Source organism: Melopsittacus undulatus, chromosome 3 (genome assembly GCF_012275295.1).
Source record: "Melopsittacus undulatus isolate bMelUnd1 chromosome 3, bMelUnd1.mat.Z, whole genome shotgun sequence".
In the NCBI taxonomy this organism is placed as follows: Eukaryota; Metazoa; Chordata; class Aves; order Psittaciformes; family Psittaculidae; genus Melopsittacus; species Melopsittacus undulatus.
The window spans coordinates 19,230,267-19,252,491 of record NC_047529.1 but is presented as its reverse complement, the minus strand read 5'-3'; the positions used below and the strand labels follow the sequence as shown (position 1 = coordinate 19,252,491).

The 22,225-nt window shown below is 41.5% G+C and overlaps 1 protein-coding gene across 1 annotated transcript in view; it reads right to left on the bottom strand.

Moving 5' to 3' along the window:
- CD2AP (CD2 associated protein) overlaps positions 1-20,403 on the bottom strand; it is an 86,468-nt gene extending 66,065 nt beyond the window's left edge. The window contains exon 1 of the mRNA XM_031046661.2: positions 20,201-20,403. Within this exon, the coding sequence (XP_030902521.2) occupies positions 20,201-20,204 (4 nt within the window). The 5' untranslated portion in view covers positions 20,205-20,403. The remainder of the gene's footprint in view (positions 1-20,200) is intronic.
- Between the last annotated feature and the right edge of the window lie 1,822 nt (positions 20,404-22,225).

Sequence of the window (22,225 nt, the reverse complement as noted above, 5' to 3'; positions counted from 1 at the left end):
CCAGCCTTAGCAATTATGTTACTGATTTGAGCCAAAGATATACCTTAGGTGGCAATTTTCTGCCATCCAGCCATCAGAGCTTTCCAATGTAACCAAAAAAAAAACATCCCAGACAGTGATTTTTGAAGGTTTTGACCCATTTTCAGGGGCAGAGGATTGATATTAAATCAACAGTGTCACGTAAAAAAGTACTGATGGGACATCTTTCAGACAAATGTGGTTATAGCAGGCTTTATGGAAGCGGCCTGTTCAGCTCAAGGTTTTGAGTAAGATGACAACTTGATTAATGAAACAATAAAGCAGAACAAACACATCAAAGCCAGTCAGCCCTGTCAACAACTACAGACTATGCTGTTCCCCATGGCAAAGACAAAAAGCATCCTAACAGAACTGCATCCTTGGCAGAACAGCTCCTACTGTTAGCCAATGCAACAACACTGCCTGCACAAGGCATTCAGTCACTGCTGGCACAGGTGGACTCTGCTTCTCCAAAACTGACATAACCGGCTTTTCTGCCAACCACATCCCCATGCCAAAGCAGAGGGCAAGCCTCCTGATAAGCATGGCTGCATGACACCCACCTTCACTGATTTTAAACAAAGGAAGTCTTCAGCTACTCGGACTCTTTCTGAAGGTGGCTGTTATAGGTAACTAAGGCTCTCTGGAGCCCTCCAAAAAGAAAACTATAAATAAAGGAAGGAAAAGTGGAAACATACTGAAATTCTAGCACGCCTGTGCCTTCAATAAGAATAACCAATTGTCAGCGACTCATCCAGCAAAGAGCTCAATTCCACATTCTTAGTACTTTGTTTAGGATATTACAATACTATCAGAATCCAGTGACCTTTCTGTGGTTGCCAGAAAAAGATATAAACCAGACACAAAATAAATCCCACAAAAATCCACATTTAAAAGTTTATAAAAGGAAAAAAAAAAAAAAACAAAATTGTGGTATAACTGAAATCCTTGCATATAACTCTCAATCTATTCAAGAAGTCTTGCTGAAACTTGCTGCAGACCTGGAAGGACAGAGTCCAACATTAAGCAGCAACAGGAGCTTGAGGTGCATGCCGTGCTCTATAAAGGTCTCTTCAGGGATGTCTTAGGTCAGTTCATATTCTAAATTATTTATTGGAACATGAACTCTGAAAAGTTGTGTGGCCTCCTAAAACATCTTGCCAGCAGAACTGCAGTTACACCAGAAACTGAGATTTTGCGTTTACAATTTATCATAACAGAAAGTTGCTAAATGCCCAAACCAAATTATATTAGTACTGTTACTTCCACTTATCCATCACAAAGAAAACCCAACAGTTTAGACTCCTATAAAACCAATTTAACATTTGTTATTATGTATGAATACATAGAGTTTACTAAGATGTTTAATTTTTACTAAGGTGTTTAGGCTTATGGCAGATAGCAAGCTTGCAGTGGACACAAAAGATAACAGAAGATACAGTCTTGTCCTTGTAACTATCATACTTTTCTTCACAGCTATCTCAAAATCAGATGTTGGTCTGAAGGAAAAAGCTCCTTCCAATTATTTTTCCCCAGAAACATTCCTACAATTTGTGAGATATAAGTGTTCCAGCTGTTTTAATAGCAATACCACAGTATACATTTGGCCACTGAAGACAGGCCTTAACACTGAAAAAGTAGTTCAGGTGTTTAAATGCTAAACAATGGAAACACCTCCCAGAGTGTTAAACATAAGTAGTGGTTATAAGAATGTTTTTTTTCCCACTTCAACACCACATAATTAATCCTGTTACCTGACCTGAGTCACTGGTGACAACCCATATGCTCAAATAAGGAAACCTGGTGGACTCCCATTGCCCTTAGAATTCTAAACCCTGCTTCCAAACCTACCTGAGTTTTGTCCTTGCAAAGCTCTCCTGGTAAGACATGTGCACAAGGTGAGCGCCAGGGTTTGGCAATCAAAGATAAATCCCTCCTGGCCAACAATCTCCCCTGCTCTGAAGCCAAGCTCTTTTGCTCTGCATCTGCTCCTGTGATTCACTCTCTTGTTTACACAACGACCCACAATGGCCACAATAATGAGTTCTCAAAAAAACAAAATATGTTTTTGGGGTACAGATGTGGCTTTGGTCTTCCTCACACTGAGTAGAGAAGTGCCTCACATCTACCACTATTAGGGAAACCACAGTGACCACTAGTCTTGTTCAAGATACTTCTTTCCTTCCTTTCATGCCCCAGTAGCCATCAGCATAAGCAGCAGCCTACAGACTGAACCCTGAACAGATGGAAACACAGTATTTCCTACTTACCCTCTCCTGGTGCCCAATACAGCTATATCACCAACTCAAAGTGGGAAACCTGTAAAGTTGTGCTTCTAAGACAACTTAACCCAAGAATGCTGTGATCCCACCCCCTCTTCTGTGTGCATTCCCATGCTCCCTTCCCCCTGCTCTGCATTTAAATTAGTACTTATTTATACTCCTGCTGAATCAGTTTAAGAAAACTATTTAGTGCCAACTTTCTGTAAGTTTACCTCCCTAGGATGGCTCACTGCAGGGTCAGAGATGCAGGACTTCACCAAACCGAACTTAGATCAACATCTTCATCATTGCTACAGCCCAGATAAGGAGTACACTTCTTAATGAAACTTCAAACCATTCCCACCTACTGTGCTTCAGTTCATGGTGTGGTGCAGTCTCACATAAAGAAATCTGGATTTACTTTCACTGAAACTAAATCAAAGATATGCAGCCCAGAAACACTCAATGCACACTGATCTTTAACTGGTGTTAAATCCATGGGATGAGACTAGAATTATAATAACATAAAAACGCCCAAAACATGCACCACGAATGCTAGGTCCCTAACACCAGCAGTTTCCTCCTACGGATCCACTTATCTCATTCCCTGGCACTTGCTGCTTTGCATCTAGCTGGAATCTACTATGAAACTACATGCTAACATAACGCATAAACAACATGAGGCCACTGGATTCCTGTCAAACCCAATGGCAGGGCTGCAGTTCCAAGATATTAAGAAATTAAACAAGGAAAGAGTATATTTAACTAGCAGATAACATATAGTCTACAGACATTTTACAGTACAGTTCACCACAGCCTTCATTAAGTCAATAGTTTCAAGTCACACTATACAGAACAGCAGACATTTAACCAAGCTGAGCCATGTGCAATCATCACATTCACGTTCCACGTGAAGGAAGTGCAAAACGGCTACATTACAGACTACTGAAAGCATTAAGCATCACAAGTAAGTTGTTCCACCCTCACAAGTAGCTCAGAAGGAGGTCAGGTGCCTCCTGCTTGGGATCATAAATAGCAGTGACACATAGGACAGCCATTTCTACCTGTCCCTACTCCCACATGGGCCATACCAGTTTTGCCAGCTCCAGCTCTGATAAACAGCTCTGTACCAAGGCATGCACATTACTTCCTGCTCCTAAAGCTTTGATCCCCTATATGCTACGCAAACAAACTTCTGCTGCCACAAGGAAGGGATGTGGCAGAGAAGGGACTCTGAAGTTTAAGATAATGCCAACCTCATATACCAAATATTGACTTAAGGTCTTGTTTTAAGCAAAGTGCCCTGAGCCAACAGGGTTCTTGCATTAGTTCAAAATATAACAACATACTGCCAGTGGAACTCAGAGATTTCCATACTATTATATGGACATTTTTTAAAGTATATGCAAATAGCTCCCTATCTGCTGTAAACTGATTATTCCTGTAGTGTTATTATTTTATCTAGTAGTGGATATTTCAGGGTCAGAGAACCTAAAGCTGTAGAATTTATAGGCTCATGCGCTAGACAAACAAAACTTGCTTTTAAGCACTATAGACACCTTCAATATGAAAAACACACACACTGTTGGACCCAAGCTGATTCTACATAAAAACAGATCAGCTGTGTCCACCCAAACTCAGGGAGCACCACAAACACCCTCCTGCCACACAGCAGGGACTTGGTTTGGATCTCAATAGGATTTGCTCCATTTGAAACAACAACCTTCATAGACTTAACAAGACATACCATGTCTCAGTTTTTTTAGGTTCAGTGCAACATTAGATGAGCAATGGCAATTCATCTCTACCCTACAGAGTCAGGCTAGATTCCTAGCAAGCCCCCTTTCCACTTCCCCAGCATAACAGCTGATCAGACAGAGATCTGTCCTGGCCTGAGCTTGCAGTCATACAGTGCTGTGCTGGGACAGCTCAGCCTTCCAGTCCCTGCCCTCCTTCCTCTCTCACATTAAAAACTCAGTCTTTTTAGAAGGGAATTTAAAAACCAACACTTTCCAAACAACCGATTTTTCTTGGTTATCAAGAAAATATATCATTCTTCTGGAATACAGTGTATCTTTTCTATCACAATTCACCAATAAAAAGCTGCTGGATATATGTGATAGCTTACAATATTAGAAACTTAATGAGTACTTTCCAGGGTGTACAGTAAACGTATTTTAACGTGTTACAAAGATAGCTTTTAGGAAACAAGAATATAAAAAAAGTCAAAATAAACACATATGGGGAACTCTCCCCACCCCCTCCAAAAAACAGCAACAAAACCACTTTCAATCACTGTTTAAAATTCACAGCATTCAATATTTCTTTTGGGACTTGCCCATACTTCAGCAACAGCAGCCCAGTTACCATCATCTTCCCATTTTGATTAAATACTACAAGCTTAAAGGGAAAAGAAAAAAGTACCATTGCAAGAGGGGAAGAAATAAACTGGAATAAAAAGTAGTTCTGATATTTTCTCTGAAGTATGGGGTCCCAGCATATTTTATACTTTGTAATGGTAATGGAGACCTTATTCCCCCTTTTGGTATATAAAGGGGGCTTGTAAGAGAGATGGAAAGATACTTTTCACAAGGGCATGTAACAGGAGAAGGGGGAATGGCTTTAAACTGACAGAGGGAAGATTTAGTTGAAAAGAACTGTTTAAGCCCAGCCGGCAACCCAGACTGTCTTTCCCAGCAAATTCTTTGCATGCACCACAGAATCTTTATTCCCTTCTACAGTATGTAAAAGTTTTGTCTGGGCTGAGCCAGCCCTGTTGGCAGATCCTCTGGTGTTGACCAACCAGGTGGCTTTTGATAAATGTGTATCCCAGTGTTTGAAAGTCCCACCACCCATTGCTCAGTGTAGTTTTTAACAGTCCATTTTACCATTTAGCTTACTTAATTGCAGCACATGTTTCACAGTCATGAATAACCTGGTCTATAGTGTCCATTGTTAAGACCACCCCTCGATCATGAGCTCATCTGTATATTGCATCTCTGTCCTGATGGTCTGAAGTGTCATGGGCCCACCAGACCAAAAATAATTCACCCTTATGTTACCAATCTAAGTCCATCTAAGCCACTTCAATCTTAGCAGCTTTATCCACTTGGCTGTGATACTTCTGCTGCCATAGTTCTCTACTGTGAGGGTGCTAAGGCACTGGCACAGGTTGCTCAGAGAAGCTGCCCCATTCCTGGCCATGTTCAAGGCCAGGCTGGATGGGGTTTGGAGCAACCTGGTACAGTGGAAGGTGCCCCTGCCCATATTCTCTTTCAGAATGTTTCACAACAGACATTCTGTGACTTTCACAGATTTCTTGTGATCCACAAGATCTGTCAGATCCCTCATTAAAGTTTCTCATATTTACAATTTTACATCTGCAGCTGACAGGCAGGTCTGCAGAATTTGGCCAAATTAATTTCAGCCACTGAACACTCCCCTCAAAAATACATATTCGCTGCTGTGCCACTGACATCCCAATCACAAGTTCTCAGGCAGTACAATCACAAGTCAGCTTCAGCTACTGTCAAAGTCAGTGGTAAGGTAATCTGGGTAAATTTTGCTTTTCTCTTCCTCATTTTCTTTTCTACCCTTCAGTGTCTGCTATTTTTCTTTACTCTTTTTGTAACTTATGTTATTCTGCATCACCCCTTTCTAGCACAAACATTCTCTGCTTAGAATAATAATCTTTCTACATCAATAGCTTGCCTTAAAAAAAAGAAAAATAAAACCAAAAATAGCAATCTACCCATGAGACTGTCTAAAGGCAGGAGCCTTGCTTCTGTCAGCACAGAACTGGTCCATCTGAAAGCTGCCCGGGATCCACCAGTCATTTTTAGACTGGGCAAGTCAATGGTGCATTCTCCAAGAAATGACTCACCACAAATTCCTAATAAAATATTATGTCTAATTTTACAGCCCAGTAAGACTGGCTGAAATAATTAGGAAAATGAACAACTGAAAACCGTGAAGAATGTACACTCTTTCTCCCAAACTGTTTCAAGTATTGATAAACTACTGCATTCGAACAGCAATCATCTCAAACACTAGCTTCTCCAGCTGGCTCCAGCACAATTAGTAAGATACTTTGTGAAGGAAATTAAACAGTGGAGCAGAAATCGTGCCCAGCAGTCTGCCCTGAAGCATTAGAGATGTCAGACAAGCATGCCTCATTTTCCTGCTTCAGGCTCCCATAATTGTTTAGATTTCATTCAAGTGGTTGCCACTGTATATAATAGAACACACTTAAAATTAAACATTTGTCAATTTTCATTTCCCTACAGCAAATCATCTCCTCTTAATTTTACAACACACCCTCATAATTTTACTACTGTATCATGTAGATAAGTCATTACTAGCCAGCTGGGAAACAAAGCATTTTAGTGATACATTCACCACTGCAGGTATATTAAACCAACTCTAGAAGCAGCATCTGATCAAGCTTTCACCAACCCTATCAGAAATACTTGTCTCAAATTTAGTTGCAAACTTACAAAATGTTAGAATTGTGATTTTGATTTACCCCTTGCTTTTAGAAGCAGGAATTGACAGACATTGCCCTTCACAGCAAAAGGCAACATGAAATAGGAAGAATGAGAGTAACATCTCTACCACACACAGGTATTTAGTGCTTCCTTGTAAGGACAGAAAAGGACAAAATGCTTTTTACCTGGGAAGTTATGCTAGGAAGCAGCACAAAACATCACTTTCTGATAATCTCCTTCAGTCTGATTAGAGCTCACTGCAAGAAACCAGCCTGGAAATGACAGGTAAGACCTGCAGGAAAGGTAGCAGAAGTCCTCACAAAGTTGAAACACTGCTATCAATTGAATATGCAGAGAAAACCAGGAATCTTAGAGGGCACAGGGGGACATATTTTAAAAAAGGCACACTACATTTTCTGAAGGCATGACTCAGACACTGCTCCATATATAGATTTACACCTCTTCCTCTCTTCCTTCCTGTAAGTCAATTTTATAACATCTATTAGGCAAAACAGTCAAGGTGAGTCATGAAACACCAAATTACAAAAGCCGCTAAATCAAAGCCATGCCAAAAAGCTCTGAAAAAACAAAAAGAACATAGTTCATTCAGATTTAGCTCAAATCCAAAGCATCAAATAAGCAATAAAAGTACCACAGGGTCAACACATATTCACAGGTTTTTCCCTTAAAATCTCTAATAGACAACTAGCTTGAAGATGTTTGAAGCTGAAGACTCTGTGGCTTATCTTAGTTAAAATTCTTTTTACCAAGTCACACCCCAAAAGAACCCAACCAAACAGACAACCAAACAACTGCATTTGAATCATATAAAAGTTTGCCTCCTTGGACATCAGGACCTCATGATACTACGAAAGCTTCAACTCCTCCTGCAGATTTTTTTCAGGACTCTTCTAGCCAAAAATGACAGCATAGTTATAGCTCCAGGTTACAAATTTACAAGTAACAAAAACAAGAAAGTCTCTGAGAGCTTTGGGTTTAAACCAAAAGAAAACTCCTTTCACTCTCATTTAAAAAAAAAAAAAAGGTTGGGGGGAGTGGAAGAGGAAGCAGGTTTGATAAACGGCCTACAAATTGGCACATACCTAATTCAGAATGACAATTAGTATTTCTGCAAACATGGCAAGAATCTGGCTTTGAAATACATTTATGGAAACTTAAAAGCATCATTGGAAGCATGCACAAAGTGTTCCCTTCATCTTTAAAAACAGACATGATGCAATAGTCTAAATGGTCCCAGATTGGGATCTTGCAAAAACCACAGAATACGCTTAGCATTAAAAAAGGGACAAGTGTTTCTCTCTGACTTCATGCTGTCAGCACAGTCCATACAAATTATGGCATTAATAAATTTAATTTACTTTTTAGTGTGGATATTTTAGTCAATACAAAAAAAAATTAATTGACAATTGAAATGCATAAAGAGAAATCCTTATGCAGTGGATTTTTACAAAAACCATTGTAATGGCAAATATTCAAGGGGACCCTACAATCTCATTCAGATAGTTTTAAAGGAGATAAAATAGTTTCATTAGCTCAGTTATGTTCTAAAAGTTCAGAGATCAAGTCCTTTAAACATCCATTTGTAATCTGAATTTAAAGGATTTAAGCATATTTTGAGATGATGATTTAAACCAACATGGCTGGCAATACTTCAAATCACAATAAGACAAGGTTACTCACTCCAAACTGGTCAGAGCAAGGCTAACCTCAGATAACTCAATCTCAGAACCTCAGCTCACTCAAGGCACTGCCTACCTTAAGTTTTGAAAGTCTTCAAAGGATGGAGATAAAACAGCTACCCTGGGCAACATCCCTGCTACTCAACTCTCATAGTAATCTTTCCCCATTATACCCAATAGGAATTACCATTCTCCTAATTTGCAGCCACTGATTGATATTTTTTCACTGTGCCTCCAAGGAGAGTGTCTTTCTCTTCTCCAAGCTAAACTAACTCCGTGCTCACTATATTCACCAGCCTCCTAACCACACTCGACTCACTGCTTTGTTGGCATCCCCTCTGCATTTGATGGGAGAAGCAAAACCAGACACTATGTTTTAGAGACAGTCTTGCAAGTGCCAGGTAGTGGGGAATACTCACTTCCCATGACCTGCTAGCTACTGTCCTGCTTGTGCCACCTAGTAGACAGTGAGGTCGTTCTTTCCTAGATGCTGGATTATGCATTTGTCTTCTTGGAATTGCAGAAGAATCCTGTTGGCCCATTCCCCCAGTACTACGGCAGCACATCAACCATTCCGTCCTTATTCACTGTGAGGTTTTTTTAGGTACTTGAACATAATACTGAGCACTTGAAGAAAACAGGCTCGCATGAGCATCCGTATCAGCTTATCCTCCTGCTTTGCTCACAATAATTCTTCCTGTGTACTCCCATTTAATTGAGACATGCCAGAAGAGTAGCATCTCCAAAATAAAAGCTGTACTACTTTTATTCCCTGCAGAGTCAGCACTGAAACATCAAAATCACAGTCTTCCCTGAGCAAAAGGCAAGAGGACTGTCCCAGCACTCTCACTCATTTAACCTGATGGTTGTCTAATAACCAAATATACAGCTTGGAAAGAGCTATAGAATGTGCTATGTCTTGCAGAGCTAATTGATAGTAACACAGAACAATCGGTATTTGAAGAATTCAGGAAGAAAGCAGAGGCCTTATGAGGGGCTATGAAAAGCTGGTTGGGGTAAGGGATACCAATGGCTTCAATCAGAAGACAAAGTACCTGAACTTTCATAGAAAACTAACAATCACCTCCACCATTCTCAACACATTCACTTGAATTGGTAGTTTGGATTTCAGAAACATGGAGGAAATCCATTTGACTGTCCCCAGATATTTCACAACTACCAGGCATAATGCTGGAGACCCAACTATCCACATAAAAAGTAAAATTAAGAGGAGAAAAAAATAAGCAATATAACCTCAACTTTTTAAAAAACACAAGTCAGGATTTACCACTTCAATCACTGCTCAGAACTGCAAATGCATGATACAGCAGTGCACAGCAAGACCCAGCAGCTCTGTCTTGATAAGAAATCAGCACAGTCATCTTGCTGCATGGAGATGGCAGGCTGTGCCTTATTCTACTGACACCACATCTCACATTTCATAAAGAGATTTATTTCATCTACTCTGCATCCAGCCTGAGGCGTCCTGTTACTAGTTATCTATCAGGGCAGGTTTTCTTCTACTACCTTCACATTAGAAGCCACTTACATTACAATCTATATATATATGATTCTCTCTCAGTAAGGATGCAGCATTAAGATTGAAAGAGCAAACCCTCTTCCCACAAAATGAGCATCTAGTAAGATCATGAATACATTGAAATTAAAGGAAGCTATTTTATGCACTCTCAATTGTGCTTTTATTTGCAAAGAACCATACTGTTAATTCACATACAGCCCTATAGCTCTTGCAGCTACAAGAAATGCCTTCAAGCTCTATTCAGTTTGCAAAGGATTTCATCCAAGACTGTTTCCAATGTTCCTACTCCCAGGCACCATACCTTCATGTCTACAGAAGACTTACTCCCCTCAGCACTTCCACTACCCCCATTTCAGAATGGCATTTCAATTTACTGGGCTTCAGAACAGCACCAGCTCTGATAAACACAAAAAGAAGTGTTGCTTGGGACAGTGAGGTTCTAAACAAACAGCTCATGGCCCGCTCTTCAGATAGTCATCTGAAACTCTGACAGTGCTTCCAGACAGCTTACAAATCTAGATAAGTTTGCATGAGGTCTTGTACTAGAAACTTGGAACCAAAGAATATTCTTTACTTAATCACTTCAGGAACCAAACAGAGGGGCTCTGCTTTTCAGGAATGGTTGCTTCAGTCATTTACAGAAAATAGAGTTTATTATAGCAATTCTAGCAGTCTGAGGATGAAGGAATGACTCTGCATGCTCTCTCCCTACTCATTCCAACACCACTGCCTCTTCCCTTGTGCTCACAGCTATGCTGCTCCAGGGTGTGCCTGTTTAGTTTGCTGCCAAATTAGCCAGCTGGTTCCCTTCCAGTTGGATTCATCTCTGGCCAGTGTCTTGAACTAGATCATCCCATGGACACATGATCACTAAATCTGCCAAAAGGGAAGATTAAAGAACGTAATGAAATGGGCATCATCCAGGGGACTGACCATATCAAGAGATGATGGATCTAGCACTTCCCCTGGCAGTTTGTTTTAGTAGTTAATAACTTCCCCAACAGAAATATTTAGATATTGAAATGGTACAAACAGCAATATAATTTACCTTATGTTTTAGGCAACTTATTCTAGTTAATCTTGCATTTATGGATTCATGAAAATACTAAATAAGACAAACTCCATAAAAGCCTTCAAGTGATGGGAACATTAAAGTCCAGCCCAACTGCAGAAAATCAGGAAGGACAGAGGCATATTTTTTACATACTGTGCTCAATTGTCTTCTCAAAGAATACACACTCCTGAGGATAGCCAAAGCCCACAGAAATAAAAAAGCACCTCAATAACAAGTTCTAGCTGTATAGAGACTGTTTTCTTTTTAAAGGTATCATTATACCAATTAAAAAAATAATAATAATTTAGAGGCACAGTTTAAAAAAGTGGCTGGCTTAAAATGGATGGCAGAAGATGACAATGAGGTTTAAAAAAGCATTTTAGAAATCAGGAACAAGAAAGCTGTGAAATAATCAGTTTGCTGGATCCTAAACTCTTAAGGAGAGCAGTTAACAGACACTCAGAAGAAACTTATAAAAATCTCTGTTTGGATCTAATGCAAGGTAACTGCAGGCTAAAACGGAAAAGAAGAAGCACCCTCCATTCCCTGGCTCATGAAATAAGGTCCACTCTCTTGCACAGGAGGTAATGGCTGTACAGACTAAGGTCATTCAGACTACTGACATGATGGCAAACCTGGTACAAGGGTTTCTTCCACACCAACTAGTTTGTCAGCTCTTACCATGGACTCACGACTCCTAGAGCCATGGCAAACCAGGAAAAGGCACTCCAAAGCTCTGGTGCTTTTTTGCAGCAGCCAAAAGTTATATCTGCTGAAGCACAGTGTGAAACTGCACCACAGGATGACTTCAGGAAAAGAAAGATTATATGCAAAGCAGACTCAAAAAATTCTACTATAACTAAATATAAAAGTTCAGAGTTGAGTGATGCAATTCTCCTTTACGAGAGAGTGAAAATGTCATGAAACAAGCAGTTTCATTTCTTCAAGCAGTAAAGATGGAGACTTTTCTCCCCTTAGTCCCAAAGATGCATTAAATGGAAATTACTTTAATATTCTGAGAAGTTTGCTTATTTTTCTGGTTTTGTACTTTCCTAAAATGAAGAAACAATGCAGCTTGGGGGAGGGTAGTGAGGGAGGATAAGTAGAATTAAGGTAAACTGGCTTGTTTCTTACAAACCCACAATTGAACTGAAGAGCTAAAACTGGAATCACAGAATCACAGAATCCCGAGGGTTGGAAGGGACCTCAAAAGATCATCTAGTCCAACCCCCTGCAAGAGCAGGGTAACCTAGAGTACATCACACAGGAACTTGTCCAGGCGGGCCTTGAATATCTCCAACATAGGAGACTCCACAACCCCCTGTGCAACCTGTTCCAGTGCTCTGTCACTCTTACAGTAAAGAAGTTCTTCCTGATGTTAACGTGGAACCTCCTATGCTCCAGTTTACACCCATTGCCCCTTGTTCTATCACTGGATATCACTGAAAAAAGCCTAGCTCCATCATCCTGACACCCACCCTTTACATATTTGTAAACACTGATGAGGTCACCCTTCAGTCTCCTCTTCTCCAAGCTAAAGAGACCCAGCTCCCTCAGCCTCTCCTCATAAGGGAGGTGTTCCACTCCTTTAATCATCTTTGTGGCTCTGCACTGGACTCTTTCAAGCAATTCCCTGTCCTTCTTGAATTGGGGGGCCCAGAACTGGATGCAATATTCCAGATGCGGCCTCACCAAGGCAGAGTAGAGGGGGAGGAGAACCTCTCTTGCCCTACCAACCACTCCCTTTCTAATGCACCCCAGGATGCCATTTGCCTTCTTGGCCACAAGGGCACATTGCTGGCTCATGGTCATCCTCCTATCCACCAGGACCCCCAGGTCTCTTTCCCCTTCACTGCTTTCCAGCAGGTCAACCCCTAACCTGTACTGGTACATGGGGTTGTTCTTCCCCAGATGCAAGACTCTACACTTGCCCTTGTTGAATTCCATCAAGTTCCTCCCTGCCCAACTCTCCAGCCTGTCCAGGTCTCGCTGAATGGCAACACAGCCTTCTGGTGTGTCAGCCACTCCTCCCAGTTTAGTGTCATCAGCGAACTTGCTGAGGGTACACTCAGTTCCCTCATCCAGGTTGCTGATGAAAATATTAAACAGCACCGGTCCCAGCACCGACACCTGAGGGACTCCACTAGTCACAGACCTCCAGCTAGATTCTGTGCCATTGACCCACAACTCTCTGCCTTCTTCCTTTCAACCAGTTCTTGATCCACCTCACTACCTGATCATCAAGCCCACACTTTCTTAGCTTATCTATGCTGTGAATGCTGTGGGAGACGGTATCAAATGCCCTGCTGAAATCAAGAATAACCACATCTACCGCTCTACCATCATCCCTCCACCTAGTCACTTCCTCATAGAAGGCTATAAAGTTGGTCAAACATGACTTCCCCTTCATAAAACCATGTTGGCTGTTCTTAATAACCCCCTCATCCTTAATATGCCTAGAGATGGAGTCAAGAATAAGTTGTTCCATCACCTTTCCAGGGACGGAGGTAAGGCTGACTGGTCTATAATTACCTGGGTCCTCCTTCTTGCCTTTTTTATAGACTGGTGTGACATTTGCCATCTTCCAATCCTCAGGCACCTCTCCCGTTTCCCACAAATTACCAAAGATTATGGAAGACAATTTCTTTAAGACAGAACTTTAAGACTGCTGCTAATGTTGCTACAGTAAGTAGCATCCTCATCCTCTTCCTGCTTCCATTACTCTTCTTGCAGCCATGAGCTTAGCCTCAGTTTCTGGAGAGCCAGCCTGGCTAAAAAACAACCCAGGAAGATGGGAGAGTTTTGAAATATTCAGTTTGTAGGAACAAGGGAAGAGGACAATATTCACTACCCAGAGGTGAAGGATGAGGTTTTATTTCCTCACCAGCTTAAATAGAAAAAGCTACAATACAGTAAAAAATATGACTAAGACTGACCACTTAGTAATTTTATCCAAGAGGTAGAAACTGATGACTTAAGAGTCTTCTTTCAATGGTAAGTCAGGTAAGTTTCCAGGAACTTAGGCAAAACTGCCTTCCTTAAAACTAAAATAAAAATCATGAATAAGTCCAGTCCACAAAAATCTACTCACAGCAGCCGAGACTCAGCTGCTAAAGAAGAAAAAACAAAAATCCCAAATTAGATTACTTAGTATTGCTTAACTCAAAACCACTCACGTATTCATCTATTGTCAAAAAGTAACATGTTCATGGTTGTTTAGGTACTATTAATAAAAGAACTTAAGTAATTTAAATAATTTAAAATAATACTTTATCTGGTTGAAATAATGAAGATGATAAAATTAATTTTGAGTTTCTTTCACAATAATGTCAAATTTAAAAATCAAAGTTCATAATCACAGAGCTCTTCAGCACTAAGGCACACAAGCAGACGAAGCTCTGCTCCTTCTCCAGAGATCAGTGGAGAGCTCCAGCTGCAGCCCATCACAAGTCAGCACTGTCCACATTGCTGAAATGGTTCATTTTTTTTTTAATATTTCAAAATATTAGATTCTAATGTTTTCCACTGACAGAAATCCTGCCTAATACCTTGAGCATGTTATAAGCAATATATATTCCTTTCAGAAAAGTTGACTTTATATGCTAAATGACCTCATATTATATTCTCTCCAGTATAAATGACACCAAAAGGTGAAAGATTTAACTCATCTGGCAGACAGACACATACTATGACTTCTCCTACAGCCCAATCTATGACTCTGGTAGTGCCAGGTCTTAAATTTTTCAGAAAATGCAGATACACTGTTCAAAACTATCTACAGCACTTCATTTTCTTCATTCAAGATTTCTGGAAAAGAAACATTTCATACTGATTTTATATAAAGAAAGTCAATGCTGCATACAGCTAAAGCAATAAAACATAAACCCACCTAAAAAGACTTGCTGTCATTAGTAAAAGAAAGTAAACAGCTGTGCTGACATCACAGCAGTACTCAAACAAATTGAAGTTTACACTAAGAAACAGAATAACTTAGGTAGAGAAGAACATGCAGAAGACATGTAGGTGAATATCCTTCTCAAAGCAAAGCTACCATCAGAATTAAATCTTTTGTAAAGGGAACACTCTAGAAAAGAGGCGACTGAAAAGGTAGGTTTAGGTTCAGTCCTGCTAACAACCACTGCAACAAGAGAGCCAAGGGCGATGCACAAGCAGGGTTACACTCACATCATCACAGCAACAGTTATGTAAAATTATTTCTCATCACTGCATGTTCAAGACAGTAACTGACAGCAAGGTACAGGTGTGTCCTTCACAGCAAGCAGGGCACATCCTAGATACTTGGTAAATTCACAGTTCAGAATAGAATCTAAGAACCTAAGTCACTTCAAGCACCTTCACTGCTGCTCTTTCTCAACAAATAACTATTAAGAAACTGGGTTAGGGAAATACCAGACAAGCACTCATATGTGATGGCATCTCCAAGGAAGCAACATGGATGGGGAGAACAGAGCAATTACAACCAGACTGGGACAGATCAGGAAGCCGCCTCACTTAACCCCAGACAGTTCAGTGCTTTGGACCACACATTTCCTGTGTTTATGCAACAAAAACCCACTAAGGGACAAAAAAAAAAAAACCCTAACACAGGCAGAGTGCAGAATGCCAGTGAAGGTGAAATGAATTCAAAGACCCTACCTAGCTGAAAGAGAAACTCTTAAGAACTGTTAGGACAACAAAGCAAGTCAAGACAGCAAATTAAATTATACGCCAGCGTAGTGTTGAGTCTTGAATAACATGCAGAGTCCTGAACAATTCTGCACAACAAGAGGAAAGTGCTGAAAAAAATGCAATAACCATCCAGTAAAAATGACCAACACTCAGAATGGCTGTCACAGGACGAACGTAGATGTAGTAGAGAGTCTTTCAGTTTGAAGTCACCAATCATCTACCATTTCTCAATAAGCAAAGGAATCAGGCAGAAAAAGCAGTAGATTTCAGGAAAAAAACTCAAGCTGAAAAGACATATATCCCACACACACCCCATTCGTGCTAAACAGACTCTCACTACCACAGGTAGTTGTGGATGGCGAGAGCCATGTTTTAATTTGTCTCCCTTTGTACAACTCCCTAATGGTCCATACCCATCCATAAACAGATCCGGTGAAGCTATAAACACCTTTGAGTAAGTCCATTAATTATTAATTGCCAAACCATGGGTTTTAACTTTACATATAAAAGAAGAACTTTCCATAGTGGACCTGCTTTCCATATAATTTTCCTCCCTCCCTGCCTCACAGACAGGAATCTCACCCCAGCAGCTCTTACATTCTTGGAAAAAATAGAAAAGATGAGAGCTGAGCTGACAGAATCACTCCACCTTTTCATGGGATTTCTCCTCTACCTTGACACAAACCCAATATCCATCAATTCCTCCCAGTTATTGCAATTTGGTTTCCCAGCAGCTTAGGCACCTCTCCTCCAGAAGTCAACTTTCCATCACCCCTTCGCGTTTTCTCTAGAATTGAAAAAAATTATAAGAAAGCACTTTGCTCAACATTGCCTGGACAAGAACAGTCGGCATGTCAACATTAGGCTCATCAAGTACCTCAGTGCAGAAGGGTTGCAGTAACTTCTACTTCTGACAAGTAATTTCTTTTTCTGGCAATTTACTGTGAATAAAGAGCAGTCTACATCGCATCTTACCTATGTCTTGGTAAAAACAGTAGTGGAAGGACCCTTCATCTATCCTATTCCATTTGTTTGGGAATGTTTCGAGTGGATATATTGTTTTGGGACATTGTGGGTTTGTTTCGGTTTTGGGTTTTTTTGGTGGTGGGTTGGTTTTGTTTGTTTGTTTTTTGGGTTTTTTTTAATCAACAAACCTCAAAGTAACATTTTAACTGGATTTGTAACACTCCTTGAGAAACTGAAATAATGTGTCACTATCTCTGTAACAACATGTTAAAAGTATCCAGTCTGCTTCTAAAAACATTGTAGATTTCTATCATCAAAATGAAGATGAAGAAAGGAAAAAGCTTGACAGAAACTTCACAATGAACTTATTAAGTAGTTTCTATAGACCTAATATATTTACATATATTTACACTCATTCTGTTACCAATGAATAAATGTGTGGCTTCTTAAAAGTATTCCAAAGTTATAACATTTTCTAAAGACAAAAATGAAGCAAATTCAAACATAATAATTCATGGGAACCACAAATCAAAGCTCGCATAAATTTTTGGAAATTAAGGAAAAGGGGGGCAGGAAATGCATATAGCTAAGAAGATACTATCAGAAGCCTGGTAGATTTCAGTGTATTAATGTGGAAATTTATCAACTGTTGCTGGGATAGTTCATTCTTAGTTGTGATGCCACACAAAAAACTAGTTGAACACTGCAAATTTAGCTCAACCATCATGTTAACATGCAAGCTGCTTAGTCAAACTGTTTTTCAAGTATAATTAGGAAAATTACCTGCTATTGAGCCATAAAAATAAACCAGACACTACAAAGCACCAGTACAGGGAACTCTACTTCCTCTAATTGGATATCAAACCCCAAGGCAGCAAAAAGATATTTCAAATAGTTTTTCCAGAACAACAGAATATTATTTTCCTTCAATTAATCCATTATTCAATAGTATTATGATTTTTCAACATGGAGACATTTATTGAATACACGTTATTAATATAGTACAGAATGAAAGAATTAAAATGACTGAGCTTAAGCATGTAACTGAGCATTACTAGTACCTAGTACTGTCTAATGTTTGTCACCTCTGATATCCTCATCATCCTTTAAGCACCTGAATGACAAGTGTGCTTGCAACATTAATTTCCATCTACTACAAGAACATAAATAAACCCACTCCAAAGCATTTTGTACTTCTGCCTTTCCCCTTTTGGTTCCTCCAGAGACATATTGCTCTGTTCTTACTTCTCTGTAGATCTCAGAAACCCTTGAGCTTGCCAGATACCTTGACAGTCCCCCCAAGCCACCTCTTACATGTAGAATCTATTCCATGAGCTGACATTAAGGGCAAAAAATCTCATATCAAGAGCTGGCTCTACCACGATGTCAATAATGAAAGAATCAAATAACAATTTCTCAAGGTAAACACGAGGCCATTACTAAATACAGTGAGTGCAGTGTGAGCTAAAATTTCCTCTTTTTCTACTTCTTATTTTCAGAGATGTTTTACTGTACATTCCTCCCCACTTTCAATCTCAAGACAGTAATGCTTAAAGATCTGAATAAAGGATGAAACCTTCATAGAAAAATCTATTTCAAAGGCTCTGGAATCATTCTGCCATTATTTATAGAGGTTTGCCAGTGCTCTGGCAGAAGCACTTCTGTAACTGCACACGCACACAAGTTGTCATGGTATTAGCCACCCATGCAATAACAATATTTGATACAGAATGCATGCACCCACTTAATTCACTTACCTCTGGAGCAGTATTAACATGCTCACTACCATGAGCACTACTCACTACATCAGAAGAGAAAGAAGCCACTCTTAAGGATAGGAAATGTAAGAAAAGATACATAACATAATGTAATAGTGCAATCATTAGTCATAAACAGGATTTAGTCCTTTATTGACAGTCTTATACTGTATTCCTGTTTACTAATAATTTGAATAACTCAGACATACCATTTGTGAATCCTCAGGTATTTCACATTTCAGCATTACAGGGTCCGAGTTTAAAATGTTTAATTAGCACATTAAACTTCTGCACTTGAGGAACTACAATCACAGGGCACCACAGCCATCTGGATATATATTTCTTCCTCACAAGTGAGAGAATACAGCCCCCAGACAAAGAAACTGTAATTCTACCTATTCAGAATAGTCACAAGCATCATCAAAAAGTGAGTGGTTTAGTTTAGTTTGTATCAGAACCTATAACACCGATTTCTCTTTATATTTTCAGACTTCATTTTAACTGTGCTTTGTCCATGCAAGACAACTTCCAGTGAAATGAAGACAGGTATTTATAATCAGGAAGTGTGTTTAGCACTTCACTTAAGTGATAGCTTGATCTGCACACCACATACTCCTTCCCTTCTTAGGCCAAGAAGGGGGAAGCAAAGCTATCTGAAACCCAGGTATCCTTCCACTTAAAAAGCTTAAATCACACCCAAATGTGGCACTTTTGCACACAGCAGCATCAGCACACGCACCCCCCAGCACAATATATAAAAGCCATCATCGCACGTTCTTGTACACACCCCTCCAGAGGTAAGGACAGCAGAGCAAAGGATGCAATACAAGTGAGATAAGAGGCAGACAAAATGGTCAGTGGACCTTTTTTGGACCAGAGTGGGGGAAATCTGTGTAAGGAAAGAGTGGTGTTTGAGTCACTGTTTCATACTTCCCTATGCACTCTCTTACATTAAAAATCAGACCCGGCACAACTGACTGTTTCAAGTGAAAACCCGAACTGGCACATTATCACATAGAATCACAGAACGGTTTGAGTTGGAAGGGACCTTAAAGCTCATCTGGTTCCAAATCCCTGCATGTGCAGGGACAGCTTTCACTAGACCAGGTTGCTAGAAGCCCTGTTCACAGGAATACTTTAAGTCGCTGTAAGATTGCTTTTAAGACAACAACTTGGTGAAGAAACGCCTGAAGATGCAGCCCAAACTGAAGCTGGGTTAAAAAAACGCAAAAAGCCTGACTTCCATCAGAAAAACTTTTACTCCTCATCAAGCCGTTCCAATCAAGCTCCCTCCAACCAGCATAGCATCAGTGTTCACGCCTGGAAGCCACATTCTCCCCACCGAAAACCACATAACTCCCGACACTGCATACCGCCGCCTCCCGCCCCGGGTCCCTGCCGCAGCCCCCAGGGAAGGCCAGGCAGAAGACAGCGGCCCCGGCCTCTCCCAGCCCCGCCGCCGCTCCTCATCCCGCCGAAGAGCCGGGGTTCACCCAGGCACCTGCCACCGCCCGCAGCCACTCCTCCAGCCCCGCCACCGGCTGCCGTCTCCTGCCACAGCACCGGGTACCAGCCACGCTCCTGCCCCCGGGTCTGCCCGAAGCGGCGCTCCCCGGCACCGCAGGTCCGAGCTCTCCCCTCAGACAAAGGGCAGCGGAGGTGGCCCCGGGGGAGCGGGAAACGGGGACCTGTCTCGGCGCTGCCGTAGCTCTTCTCCACTGCACTCACCCATGCTGCGCCCGCCCGGGCTCTGCGGAGCGGCCCCGGGTCCCGCCGACGCACTCAAGCCGGGCACAACAGCTCCATTTGTGTCACCTCGGACTCGAAGGGAACTACTCCGAGCCGCCGGCGGCCCGGGACAGAAGCTGCCACAGCCCCGTCCGTCACTACCCGCCACCACCGCGCCTCGCCTCAAGCGAACTCCAGCACCGACAGCCCCGCCCGCCGCGGGGGTCGCCAAATCCCGCGAGAGCAGAGCGCCACCGCCTCCACGCCGTGCCGCCGTTGCCAGGCGGGATGACGTCACCGGCAGCTTGCCGGGCCGCCGCCGGTGTGGTGCCGCCTGCAGCAGCTTGGTACTCCCGGTCGTTCCTGCTCAGGCTCTCCTGAAGAGACACCCTGACATAGAGCGGCCATCCCCTTCCTTCATAGGGTGTCCGCAGCCCGCGCACCCCCAACTGCCTTTCGGCCTGTCCCGTGCAGCTGGCAGCTTCTCCAGTACCCTCCCGGCTATATCCCGTACCCGAAAACACCCGCCCTGGGGTCGTTCCGGGAGGCCCTTTTCGGACAGTGAAGACTTGAGGACGGGGCCGGTTATGGCGGAAGGATCAGGCCGTGCTTCCTGGCCTCGGGAAGGTGGCAGGGTGCGTGGAGGGAAGCCCGGGGAGGGAAGTTAGTGCGTCCGCGGAGGGTGATAACCTCCTGTGGGCTTGTGCATTGCTCTTGGAGAGTTTGTAAGACAAAAGTATTTGGTTGCTTGCTTGCTTGCTTGTTTTTACTTAAGAGGAAAGTGTTCAAAGCTATATCAGGCTGCCACTGGTTAGGGTTTTGTGGGAAACGGGAATGAGTGGAAACGACTACTTAGAACTAAACTGATTTCAAGACAAAACAGTGACCCCGAGGCCAAAAGGACAAGTAAACATGGTCTGGGTTTGATGAAAATCACGGAATGTAACGCAGCAGAACTCTCTGAAATGAAAATACTCTGCTTTCCCTGCTGCAGACATCCTTTTATGAGTGGTTCAAAATGAACCATTGCAGCCAAGCTCAGGACAAAATTAGCCTAAAAAGAATGTCAAGTATTTCCAGGAGTCAGCTTTTAGTTAGCATCTTTCTCAAGACATAGAAAATGAGTCAGGCAATGAGTACTGAAGACAAAATGTCGAGTCTGAGGGAGTAAACAAGCATACAAGGTGTTGTATATTTTATAGTATGATATTTTATTTCCACTGTACTTTGAGGCAGACTCTGCTTCCATATTTTCATACAGCAGAACTGTACAAGTAGTACTTAGAATTTCCTTGGCACAGGTATAGTATTTTTCACTGATAAATGGCACCATGATACTGCCCTTTAAAGGAGAATTTAATAAAAATACAACTTCCCTGCAGCCCCAGATTTACAATAGTTAATAGCAAGGGGAAATTTGGGACAGAAAGGGAACATCCTTGGGGTTTGAAGTCACTCCCAACAAAATAATTATCTGTCTTCCCTATATTTTTTTCCACTTCCTCTGAAGACCTACATGCTGGAAAAAAAAAAGGATAAAGGATGAGAGGAATTATAAATTTGACTTTATGCAGCAAATTATATCCTTTTAAACCCTGCCACAAGGCTAAGTATGCATGAAAAAGAGGTGAGAAACAAAATATTGATAGTGCACACCTTTACAGAGGGTTGAAGGAGCATCAAGTAGCCTTTCAGGAAGTTAGTCTGGACTAGGGCAAAAGATCATTTCAGAGCACATTAGTTGACTACAAAATGTTCATTTGAGCATCATTGCTACCATTGGATGAGCTCTGATGCTGACATAAAGCTGCCTCTGTTCTCTTCAATCTGGAACATGCTGGAGAGCAAAGCACTGGTTCTCGGTTCCTATGCTGAGGACTAATAAGACACTGGTGCTCTCAAATTCTCTTTTTTGTTTTTACATATCTTGCTGACTGTGGCCAGGGCTGACTCAAAGCTTCTCAGCAGTCTGAGTACGAAATCTGAATTGTATTTAAAGCATATCTGCTGTGGTGATAGTGCACC